The sequence below is a fragment of the Ursus americanus genome, chromosome 18 (assembly GCF_024610735.1).
Source record: "Ursus americanus isolate L20-20 chromosome 18, mUrsAme1.1.p, whole genome shotgun sequence".
Taxonomy (NCBI): Eukaryota; Metazoa; Chordata; class Mammalia; order Carnivora; family Ursidae; genus Ursus; species Ursus americanus.
The window spans coordinates 41,340,224-41,353,130 of record NC_142144.1 but is presented as its reverse complement, the minus strand read 5'-3'; the positions used below and the strand labels follow the sequence as shown (position 1 = coordinate 41,353,130).

The following is a 12,907-nucleotide window of genomic DNA, read 5'->3' as shown; positions in this document are numbered from 1 at the left end:
GAACCTCTGCAAGGACAGGTACTACATCTGGCTTTTCTGCACGTGTATTCTTAGAATTTGTCATTGCGTCTATCACTGTAGGCAACAGATGACAACGATGACGACAACAATGATGATGGTGTGTATCATTTATTGACCACTTACTATGTACCAGGCACCATTCTCAGCAATTTCTATCTCCACAACCAGCTGATGAGGTTCTTTCTCATTATCCCTATTTACAGATGAAGTACAGAAAGTTTAAGTGACTTGCTCAAAGCTATACAGTTCTACGAAGAGGTTGCTGAAATGATCTGAAATTCAATTTAAATTAAAATTAAGTCACAAGGTAAAATAGTGAAACATACACCTATTTGTTCAATAAATATTTATTGAACATATGCTATGTGTTAAGCACTGGATATATAAGTAATGAATACATAAACACATTAATTTCAGACATGGGGGAATCTCTCAGAAAACTCATTCCTAGCCACTTCTCCAGGCCTGAACTGACCCAGGAATCTGGGAAACCAGTCTTTATCTACAGAATTCTAAAAAACCTTGAGAAATACTAGGGATAGCAGACTTAACTCAGGGTTTCCTCCTTTGCTATCGCCTTTCTCACAGAGCTGAGAAGCCCCTGTGAAGTACCAGAAAGAGCTTCAGTTCTGGTTCTCCCTTCCCAGCCTCAAGACAGTGACAGCCTCCAGCCTCCACAATCCCCTTTCCTTTGACTGCAGGTGGGCTGCTCCTCTCAGTGGAGGCAGAGAGCAGAGAGTTCTCTGCATGCTGGTGAAAGGCTTACATTGATGGCAATGAGGTCCGAGGACCTGTATGTCAGCCTGATTTTGGCCCTAAGTAGCACTGTGACCTTGGGCAAGTCAATTCACCCCTCTGGTCCCAATCTCTAAGAGTCCATCTAACCCTACATTCTATGATTTAGATTCTGCACTTCACAGACTACCAAGGGGCAGGGGTCTTGGCAAGAAGAGACCCTTCCCCACTCCCCCTGGATCCAATAGATTATTCCTAGACACTACCCCCAAACCCAAGCATTGCTCAGACCCTAAAGAAATCCTAAAATTTGGGGCCTGTGAGTCTTCCGTCAGTCTAAGAAAAGTCCACTTAAATTTTCCCATAATAATGACTTTCTTTGTTATTCATAAATGTCAGGAAACCTATGACTTCATGTAAGCTGACAGTAATTAAAAGAAGACCCTGTCCTCTCTGCAATGGTAACCACTTTTAAATATTTATCCAAGATAGGGACGCTGGGTGGCTCAGTCAGTTAATCACCTGATTTTGGATTTCAGCTCAGGTCATGGTTTCAGGGTCCTGGGATTGAGTCCCATGTCGAGCCCCACGTTAAGCCCCACATCAGGCTCCACGCTCAGGAGGAATTCTGCTTAAGGATTCTTTCTCTCCCCTCTGCTCACTCATTCTCTCTCTCTCTCTCAAATAAATAAATCTTTTAAATAAATAAATATTTATCCCAGACAAGAGGACATGTCTGTCCATCACTCATTCCACTCTTGCTGTTTCTTCCCCGACTATGGGCACTCTTGGATGTGTTCTGGGAAGAAATCCACATTTACTCAGTGAGTAAAGTGAAAGCCCCATTAGGGTTCGAACAGACCAAGAGAAACAAAGATACAGGTGGAATCTGTTCTGGTAATCCCAAAACTGAGGGTATGTTTTACTGGTGATGGATATGTATTTGCTTAAATTTCACATGGTAAATGTCCTTTTGCCAGGGATCATTTTCTAAAAGCTAAAATTATTTCTGTGCCCAAGTTCCTACGTGCATCATCTGAAGCTGACCTATAAAAAAGAACCAAGGGTAAGTCTGTCCAAAGAGCCTCCTTAAAAGTGATATGATTAAAAACAAAACAAAGCTACTGGGAGCATCTAATATAATAGGGAAGTGGCGATGCTGGGGGAAGGAGGAGGAAGGAATGGTCTTGGAACCTCTCAGCAGTTTTGCTTGCACAGCAAACTTGAGAACCATAAGAAATCACATGGCAGTTTTTTATTCAACAAATATTTAGTGTCTTCATGTGAGAGATTCCATGGATACAAAACTCTGTCTGGACAGTTAGATATGTGAGTCACCCAAACAGCACAAAACTATGTGATACCACTACAGTAGAGGTATGGCTGTGCTCATGACCTAACCAGCCATGGGCATCGCAAAGAGAAAGCAGTGGTGGTTGAGCTCCTACCCACCATTCTGTGAACTTGTCAATTTCCCCAATGCCCGACTTTGTCCTCTCCATATCCCTACCCCAAAAGAACTAAACCACCAAACAATTTCCCTGTCATCGAGACCTAGTTTCATTCTTTCAGTCATCCAACAAATAATTACTAAGCACCTACTTTATGCCAGGTGCTTTGTGCCAAGGCACCTGGATCTGTCTGATCCGGGTCTAGTGAGCCATTTATCCTGGGCCTCATATTCACGAAATGTTTGCAGTGTAGATTGTTTAGATCATATGCAAATGATATCATACAGTCAGAGATACACTCACAGGATTAAACTTTAAAGCATATCACAACTTTTATAACGTTGGTTTGGCAATTTGCAAAAGTAGACACAAATCTCCCCACTACTGGGCCACATATCATCCAAGGAGGTGATCTGGGTCTCTCTCGATCACTGGGGGTCTTGCTGGACATTCCAGAGAGGACAGCAAGCAAGCCAGTTGTTGCACTGTGCTCACAGAACTTCATGTTTTGTGGGGAGACTGGTATCAAACAAGGACACATATCAAACTAATCACCAGTTATCTCAGGGAGGACAGTGGTGTGGCATGAGGCGGAGCTGGCAAGCAGAGCTTTCCCTTTATCTAAAATGTTTAAATGTTTACTATAAAGACATTTCCATGTATTACTTATGTAGTCATTATCAATTTCTACATCAGGTACACCAGTAAAAGAACAGCCAAGAAGAGGACTAGAAGACCATGAGAGAGGCTGACCCCAATGCAGGAGGCAGGGAGAATGAGCAAAACACCAAGTTAGAGCTTCAGGGCTGGTCTGGAGCTAAAACAGCTGCACACAGCTTTGTGGTGACCACGGTCTGCAAACCCCGGGGAAGGCACCGCCACGGAGGGATGCACGGCTCCCCATCTCAGAGCTCCCTACTGGGCTCAATCACCTTCTGACCCCACAAATGGAACAACCTACTTTCATGCACTGAGTAACATGGATGATCAACATGTTACACTCACCTTGGTTTGAAACTTGCCTTTTCATGGAGAGCAATAAATCCTACCAGAGAATACGAGATGCTCCTGAGCTGAATCACAGCAATCCTGTCTAGACTGAAATGTCTCATCGCCATTTTGTCCAACAAATTTTGTCTTGCCCGTTATTGTTCACCTTGTAATCCATATGGACTTTACATAGTTCTGTCAACAACAAGGCAGCCCCTGCTAATCAGCTTTCCCTCTGAGGAAAGCCTGACCACTACAAATGATCTCAAGACATGCTAGAGAAATAAGAGCAGCTATCATGGAAATATCATTAGCTATGGCAGCACCCAGACTGTAAAGACAGATGGAGCAGTTGTAACAGACAAACTGCGGGATAAAAACACTTCCTTACACTGTCATTCTTTTCAATTTTCCTGATATTTTGAGATATACTCATATAGCATGGCTTTTACAGAACAGGGGCAAGACCAATGACTGATCATCTAATAACGTTTCTGATCAGAGCAGTGTGTGTGTGTGTGTGTGTGTGTGTACATGTGCGTGCACATGTACTATTTTTAGTATGACAGGTGCTCCTTGGGAGCATGCTGTGCACAAGTTTTTAGGGAAATGCACAAGCCAGCACAGTGTTATGCAACTGAATGCACTTCTGCATGAGGTGAACAGCTAGCAGAGGAATGGTTTCCTGTGAAGGGTTTCTTGTCAGAGCTCTACTCTAAGAGGTCAGTGGGAGTTTGCATGGTGGATAGGGTTACCAGGTAAAATAACAAGACACCCAGCTAAACTTGAATTTGGGGTAAACGATGAGTGATATTTTTAGTATGGGTAGTTCCCAAATATTGCATGGGTGTTCTGTATTTTTATTTGCAAAATCAGGCATAGATAAGAACTTTTAAACAGCTAACAGTGGAAGACAGGAAGGTATACATGTCAATCATCTTTTTTCTTGGTCATGAATCTTGTCACCATCAGCATCAATTAACATTTACACCACATGGGGATGAGCTCCGTGCTATAGGGAAGACCTATGAATTACTCCAGCTACCTAAAACACTCAGAGTGTGCCTGCTTTGTCAGTCATGGACTCCTTGAGATCATGGATTACACCTTACTCCTCCATCCTCAAGACCCGCCCAGTGATTGGCATGTGGTACTTGCTAAAAATACAGTTCTGAATAAACGAGGATGTGATATGGAATGACTATACAGGGAGGAAATTTGGGGTGAGCAGGATAAAATGGCAAAACTGCACATGGCAGAAAACAGAGGGACCTTCAAGAGGGACCTCCATCACCTATGAACAGAAGCTCTTAGCATAGTAATTCAATTGAAAAAGCTCTTAGTTCGGTTAGTAAGGTTGAACTGTCTCAGATAAGTGCAAAGTAGTCTAAGCATTCTAAGTGGGTAGGGGAGGGAGAAGTATACAAAGTTGGGAAATCAACACTTACACAATTATGCACTTTAGAAAAGCCATAATGAAGGGGGACAAAGCATTTAAAAGCCCAAAAGAGGGACAAGCAATTCTGCCTAGGACAAGGTAACAAGTTTTAGATGGAAGAAGTTATGTGAGCCATATAAGCAGGTATGGTCTTTGTACTTTATAGACTCTGTGTGTATGTTTAATCATAAATATATGTATATATAGACTTATATATTTTTATTGAAAAGTTGTAAAAATGGTACACCGAATGCCCACACATCCTATGTTATTCTATGGAATGGGAACTGAGTCTTGGGGTAAATTCACATTTCTTTTGAAAGTATCCTAGGATGGAAATGTGTAAGTAAATAAAGTAGTATATATTGGTCACATTGCAAATGCATATTTTTCTAGTCAGAGAAAATATTGGTAGCATGTATACTTCTAGATTTCTTTCTGTACATATGTGCACATGTAGGTATTTCACAAATATACTATCAGACTCTATACACTACCCCTGTAAGCTTGGTTTGAAACTACAAAGTGAATTTATCCAAGTGACCAAACATACTCCCACAACCTAAGACTTAGTGCTCACATAGAAATTTTCTACTGATGAATTACTTAACCACCTACCTACTACTGAACATTTAAATTGTTTTCCGTTTTTTTCTGTGATAAACTTCCTGACAGCTAAGTTGTTAAAGATGTCCATCATTATTTCTTGGGTTTAAATTCCTAGAGGAAGAACTGCTGAGTCAAAGACCATGCACATTTTTAAGACTTTTGATACATATCATCATTTTGCTCTCTAGAGAGGTTGTGTCAACTTATAATGTTATAGTTATAAAATATTAAAGGGCCCATTTTCCAAATCATTTTTCCAGGTTAGTCACCTCATAAAATCTGCGAAATCAGAATTTAGAGAGTGCACGCATAGAGTAATATAGGTAGTAAGTATTTCTATGACAGGTATCAGAGGCGTGTGAAATGTTAGGCAGCCATGGAAGCGTTAGTTTGGGTTTAACTAAAGGAAAGCATGGTTGGAGGGTATCAACATTTTCTAATGACAACAGAAAACAAGCAAGCTTACAGTAAGTGCCATGCTCAATCGACCAACTCTGTTTTTCATCTTGAGACCCAGGAAAATAAAATAAAAAGAGAAAATATCCAAATAGAGAAGCTTAATTTAACAAGATTAGAGAAACCTAAGCTATGTTATGTTCTGGTGGCCTTGCAATCAAATAATTAAAGTCATTTGGCCAATGTCTATGATTAACTCAATGAGAGAAGAGGTTTGGCTACATGGCCAGATACAAGAAAAAAAAAAATCTTTAACGGATCGCTCTCTTGTGTAATAGTGTTGGATGAGTGCATGTATAGAGTCAGAACTTTCAGTTCTTCCTGAAATACTCTGCATCAATCTTGTTATGACAATCCTATAGTACTGGGATGGGTCATCCAGACAACTCAGGTAATGCAATGGTAATGGTTTGCTCACTTTAGAGAAAAAGATTAGCGTTTCCAAAGTCAGGCTAGTCACCCAAAGTCAAAACAAATCTCAGAGGCAAAGGAAAGGGGCCGAAACCCTGAGAAACATAAAATGAGGAATGAGAAAACTCCTCCCCACTGAAGATTACTCAGGTGTATAAAAGGCACGCGAAGGAATACTTAAGACCTAAAACATCACTGTCAACCTTGAGTCTGGTGGATTTTTAGCTTGGGGGGGAAAAATGAGCACTAAGCCTGATGTGATTCGGAAGTGTTTGCAGTCTGCATGCCTTGTGGGTCTGCTCGTCACTGGCATCCTCTCTCTGGACTGTAACTTGCTGCATTTTCACCTGAGGAAAGTCACCTGGCAAAATCTGAGACTTCTGAGCAGTACGAGCAGTTCCTTTCCTGTAGAGTGCCTCAGGGAAACCAAAGCTTTTGAGTTGCCCCAAGAGATCCTATCACACACCCAGCCTGCCAAAAGGTACATCAAGGAGGCCTTCTATGAAATGTCCATACAGGCCTTCAACATCTTCAGTCAGTACACCTTCACATCCACTTGGGAAAAGGACTACCTGAAACAAATCCAAATTGGACTCGACCAGCAGTTGCAGTACTTGGAGCAATGCTTGGAGGAAGAGGAGAAAGAAAAGGAAGACTCGAAAGAGTTGGAAGAGGATGGGATGAACTGGTCAGGAGCTCTGGTCCCCCAGCTGAGCAACCTAGAACTGAGGAGATATTTCAATAGGATAGACAACTTTCTGAAAGAAAAAAAATACAGTCATTGTGCCTGGGAAATCATCCGAGTGGAAATCAGAAGGTGTTTCTACTACTTTCAGAAATTTGCAGCACTGCTCAGGAAGAAATAAGGTATTTTTTTGAGAATTAAAATTCCTTTTCTCTCCAACATCTCCTTCATCTTCTTTTTAAGAATTATTGGGCAATCCTATAAGCCTGCCCACCGTTGGAGTGGCAGTGATTTAGGTAATATTTACTCTCTCTAAAGTTGACCTTGATCAGTTGTTAAGTGTCTGCCTTTGGCTCAGGATGTGATCCCAGGGTTCTGGGATCGAACCCCACATCGGGCTCCCTGCTCCACTGGGAAGCCTGCTTCTTCCTCTCCCACTCCCCCTGCTTGTGTTCCCTCTCTTGCTGGCTGTCTCTCTCTCTGTCAAATAAATAAATAAAATCTTAAAAAAAAAAAAAGTTGGCCTTGAGACATCAGCTATATCCACCTTTCTAAGAGGTGATGCCAACCATCCCCTGGGTACCAATAGTCTTGTTAGAAATTCTGAAGTTCGTTTTAAGGGAATAAGATCCTCTCCCTGTTCTACTCTTTTCTTCCTCTTTCCTTTTGTTATTTTGTACTTGCTTTGCTCAAGGACCTTTGAACTTTACCCAGCCAATGGTAGAGGATATGAATGAGAGAATGTTGCAAAATGTAACACCTCAGTGATTTAACTGTCATGCTGCCAAGGCTGTTTATTCTATAAAGCTGAGCATGTTAAAGGAGCTTATACAAACTTTCATACAGTTAAAACCCTCCCTTTCTCCCCCTGCCCTCAAAATAAATAAATAAATAAATAAATAAATAAATAAATAAATAAGAAGAAGAAGAAGAAGAAATTTCTGTCCTATTTGCTTCTCAGTTTGGTTTGTTTGAAATGATACAGTCTGTAGGATGGCATTCTATTTTTTTTAAGAGAATGAAGATACTCAGTGATATCAGACGGTTGAATTCGATGGCCATTAAGTTCTCATTCAACCTTTGAGAGCCAATGACTCTAATGTAGAAAACACAGTTCATCCGTACTGCTACTCTCTGATTTCAAGGGCATGGAAAATGCGGCAGAAAAGTATAATATCTGCCTTGCATTGTTTTTCTGTATTTTTTTAAATGCCTAAAATGAAGTACCTGCAGTCATATTTCACATTGATTTTCACATTGGATTTTCCCAATTAGAAGACCCCTTTCTGTTAAATAAACTAGTTATAATAATATATGACACCTTAATATAGTTTACCTTTCTAGAAATTATTTTGTATCCAGATTATGTAGATTATTTACTTAAATTTTCTTGTGTGATCCTTCATCTGTATTAATCCATCATCCAGCCGAAATTAATTTCTTTCTTCCTCTCTCCCCTTCTCCCCATTTCAGAATTCCGTACCTTCAAGCAAGAGTTAACATAAAGATTTGTGGCCTCACAAATACAAATGCATGAATGTACCTGGTTCCACCCTTGGGGAACTTCTCCTGCTATATTGTTTCAAAAGCAAGCTCCTGAACTGTACAAAGTTCGTTCAAGTACAGGACTCAAATGGTAAAGCCAAACAGAGAGTCTTATAAAACTGAGGCAAATTTCAGGCAAAAATTAAAAGTTTGGATTGGATTATACTGGTTATCAGTGGAAGGAATGCAAATAAAATGAGTTAGTAAAATCCATTTAGTAAAAACAACTCATCAGGAGTTGTTCTAAATGGGGGGGAAAGGGCACCATAAACTGTAAAGGTGTTGGGGCATTTGCGCTACTAAGCAGAAAGTATACACTTGGTATTTCCCAAGATTTTTTCTAATAATGCTTTTGCATAGTCTCCCTAATAACTCTACTGAGATCATGTCAGTTATTTCAGCAATTTATGGTTGCAGTCTTGCCAAATGTTTGCTATGCTAGAGGGAAGAGAATAGGCACTTCAAGTCAATAAAGATTGTCCGATTACAAGGGCAGAGTCAGAAGTCAGAACAGTATGCTTTTATTAAGAGCACCTCTAGTCAGAAAAAGGAGAACGTTCCCATTGAAAAAAACAGGTGAAGGACATAAACTGACATCGTCATAAAGGAAGAACTACTAACAGACAACAGGAAAAATGTTTAATCTCATTTGCGGTTAAAGAAATACAAAAGAAGACAGGAGGATACCTCCCATCCATCTGGCAGAAATGAAAAAGAGTGATTATAATATAGAGTGTGAGTGGGCTGCAGGATACAGAAAAAACAATTCTCTTGTATATTGTTAGACAGCCAGTAAAGTGGCACAACTTTCCTATAGGGCAATATGGCAATCTTAAATATCCTAAAAAGTGCATTAACTCTTCCAACCTAGCTATACTAAGCTCCAGAAATTTATCCAAGGAAATCATTGGATAAGACCGTTCACTGGAGCCTCATTTACAAAATCCCCCTTCCTTTTGTCTTCATTTTTACCTCTCTGTGTTTTCTATTTTTTCTACAATGATTCGGGGGAGGGGAGGTTAATTCTAAAATTAAAGAAACTGTACAAGCTCATCTTCCACTACAATTACCCTGTTTTCCTTACTGGGGTAGACTGGGACAAACACTGCCCTCTCACTTGGTCAATGATGCCTTTGGGCACTTCTTGACCAACCCAGGTCTGCCTGGTTGCTTCTCTCCTGCTGCTACTGCTGCTGAATTTCAAAGGAATCCTTCCTTAGGCATCATTTTCATAATGAGACGTTTGTAAAGTGCCTTCCAGTGTTTCAAAGATTTTGCTGTTTTTCTTTTGCTGGTGCCACCGGTAATACCCAGAAATCGCCAGAGAAAGTGCTCTGTGTGCACCTTCCTGACTTAGTAGTCGACTTTATTTATTTCTTGAATGGAAGTCAAATTTCTGTTAAGTCAGGTAAAGGGAAAACCCCTAGAACTGTGCAGAGCTCCCACTTAAAATGTTTGAGTGGGTACCCAGGTCACGGGTGTTCCGATGGAAGCTTGCTTCCTCCCTCTTCAGGCTTGGGGAAAGGATCAAAAGGTAGAGGGTAAAAAGAGTGTAACTGAGCTTCCTTGGATGATTGGGCCTCCATCAGAAAAAGCTGGCAACACCACTATAAGTAAAGCCGAGCATGTTGAGGTTTTAACAGGTGCACAGGGTTGGCCTCCCCTCACAGACAAAACGACCGTCCAGGCACCAGGCACCGCAGGGGAACCCTGCCTTCTCAGAGTAGCTACTTTGCTTTTGCCCTACTTCCTTAACCATCTACACTCACTAAGAAGAAGCACGATGTGTAAGCATCTAATATGTGAGGGAAGACGCAGAAACAGGGTCACGTAGAATCTAACAGGCGCACCCCCAAGGGGAACCCGTAATCAGTTCCAAGACACTGGTTGGCAAGGGCCTGGAAGCGTGAACACTGCCCCGGCGGCGCCTGTGCAGTGTCCTCCGGTTTGCTTTTTCTAAATGCTGACAGGGGACCTGGGATTTAAACTTGGAGCCCTACCCCAAGTCAAAATTCCACGTTCAGTCTGGAGGGAGCCACCTAACCACTCTTGCTAGACAGTCTTGAGGCTTCTTGGGTTATTTCTTTCTCCATTCTCGCCTGTACTCCAGCCCTTGGAAACTCGCAGACCCCAGAACCCAGGCTTTCTGCCTACCAAAAGTGCCCCGATCCCGTTCCGCTGGCCTGGAAGCGGCCCAGCCACAGGCCTTCGGGCGGAGATTTAAATCCACTGGAACCACCCAAGGACACCCTGGTGAAGGGCGGAAGGCCGCTTCCACTCTCGGGAAAGCGGCACCTCTCTCCGGCTGCGCCCTTCGCGGCGCGTCTGGGATCAGATCTGAGAAACGCGCCGCGCGGGCCACAGGCAGCCGAGGAGGCGGGGAAGCAGCAACTTTCCCTCCGCCCTCTAACCGCAGGGCCTGGGTGCGGCGGCCGCGCTGGGGTCCGGCTCCTCGCCTTCCCTGGTCGGGATCCCCGGCGGGAGCCGGCCGTGAGGCTGGCGGGGGGTGGGGGAGTGCGGGGAGGACCCGGGGGGCGTCCTGCTCTCCGCCAGCCCCGCCAGATGTTGCAAAGGCAAACAATAGGGGAGACGCGGAGAAACAAAAGGCCATTCGTCACGATCCCCACGGGCTCTGTGGCGTGGTCCTGCGGGGAGGACATCTGGGAGGTGGTCAGGAAGGTGGGTGAAGGGGGAGCCTGAGGGGCTTGGGAGTCTCCGGTACTCACTTGCCAGGCACCAGAGGTCGGCCCTTTTCCATTCCGAGAGGGGTCCCAAAGCAGGGAGGACAATCAAAGGAAAGTTGAGGGGTTTTCACCTTCCTTGGGAAGGGAGGGGCTGGATTCCAGATGTTTGACAGTTGTTGGCCCCAGGGGTCAGCAGGGTTTTGTCCATCCTTCACCCACGCGCTCCCTCCCGAAGCTCCGCCAGAGCCCGGGGCGAGCGGGCCGGCGGAGCGGGCTTCCCCCGCGCAGCCCGCGTCCAGCCTCCGCACACGCCCTGAGCGCGGTGCTCCGGCCCAGGCGCACTTTCGCAAAAGTTTGTCTTCCCGCCACCCGCAGTCCGACACGCACGCGGCAGTCACCCGCGATTCGGGACGGCTCCGGGACGCACTTGTGGCCCGCGGGGAGATGCATTTGACTGATAGAGCTTTCACAATCAAGGCCCCGGAGCCCGGGCTGGGGACTGGACTCTCGTTCCCGCCCGAGAAGGGAGCGCGAGCAGCCGGCCTGAGCCGAGGCGCGGGCAGGGGTCTGACGCGGGTCCCAGCTTCGGAGCCGTCGCCCCCCCCCCACCCCCCCAGCCCCTAGCTGAGCCCGCCCCCAGGTGCGCCCCGCTCCCCGGCCCGCCCGGGCGCCACCGGGGGCCAGCAGCTGCCGGGTGGCGCCACCTCGCCTCGCCTCGCCTCGCCCCGCGCGGGCTCTCACTCACCGTGGGCTTTTACCTTCAGCCCGCGGCCCTGTTGACTCCTGCGCCGGGTCAGCCGCAGCCGGCGCCAGAGGAGGCGGGTGAGCCGGGGGCGGGACGGGCGACGCTTGCGGATCCACGCGGCGGACGCGGGACGAGCGGCGAGGGGCCAGCACGCGCGGTCTCCCGGAGCGCGCGGGCGAGCGAGCGCGGGGCTCGAGCTCCAGCCGCCGCCGCTCCGAAGTAGCCCCCACAGGCGCCCGGCGCGCGGCTATCTCGCGGGGGCGCCGAGCGGGGACCCCTGGCGGCCGCCCGCGGAATGGCAGCTTCGTGGGGGAAGAGAAGTCAGGTCGCCTGGAGGCTCCTCTTGCCTCCTGCAGAGGTGGGGAATGGGCCGTCTACGCGCGCTCCGCTCCTTGCGGAAAAGACGGAGACCCTCTCACCAGGGCGGAGCGGGAGAACGCATCAGAAAGGACGCGCTCTGGGTCCGCACACAGCCAAGGCACCTAGAAAGGGGGAAACCCACCTTCTCCAAGATTTTCTGACTTGCTGAAAAAGACTATGTTGGAAACTACTGACAGAGGGGGAGCATTCATCATTGGAAAATACTGAGATTCTGGAGGATTTACTAGAACAGCCTGGGAATAGTGGAAAGAGCATAGCCTTGAAGCCCAGGCACGCCCTGCGACTTCCTACTGCGTGATTTTGTTCTATGACCTCTAAGCCAGTATTTTCCTCTGTAAATTGGGAGAGCACTATCTACCTTGCAGTGGTTTTAAGGGTAACTAGGCGTAGAAAGTAGTCTTAATAGTCGGAGTCACTAGATATAAGCTTCCTAAGGAAAATAATGTCTTCCACATCTTTTTATTTTCCTATAGCACCTTAATACATATTGTTTAAAGAGTACCAAATGACTAAGTATTGCATTTTACAATACTGACTACACACTTTAAAGAGATATGGAAATTATATATATTATAAATTATATATTATAAATTATATATATGCATTATAAAATATATATTATAATATATATGATATATATGATATAAATATATATAAATTCTATATATTTATAAATATATAAATTATATATATTATAAACTATAAATTATTTATACATATATATATATTTGAGAGCGCGTACACACAAGTGGTGTG

The 12,907-nt window shown here is 44.8% G+C and overlaps 2 protein-coding genes across 2 annotated transcripts in view; one reads left to right on the top strand and one right to left on the bottom strand.

Moving 5' to 3' along the window:
- MOB3B (MOB kinase activator 3B) overlaps positions 1–11,910 on the bottom strand; it is a 188,948-nt gene extending 177,038 nt beyond the window's left edge. Inside the window, exon 1 of the mRNA XM_045780494.2 lies at positions 11,771–11,910. The gene's annotated coding sequence lies outside the window, so the exon portion shown is untranslated. The remainder of the gene's footprint in view (positions 1–11,770) is intronic.
- IFNK (interferon kappa) lies at positions 6,299–6,977 on the top strand. Its single transcript, XM_045780495.2, has one exon. The coding sequence runs from the start codon at positions 6,351–6,353 to the stop codon at positions 6,975–6,977; it is 627 nt and encodes a 208-aa protein (XP_045636451.1). The 5' UTR covers positions 6,299–6,350.
- Positions 11,911–12,907: the final 997 nt, after the last annotated feature.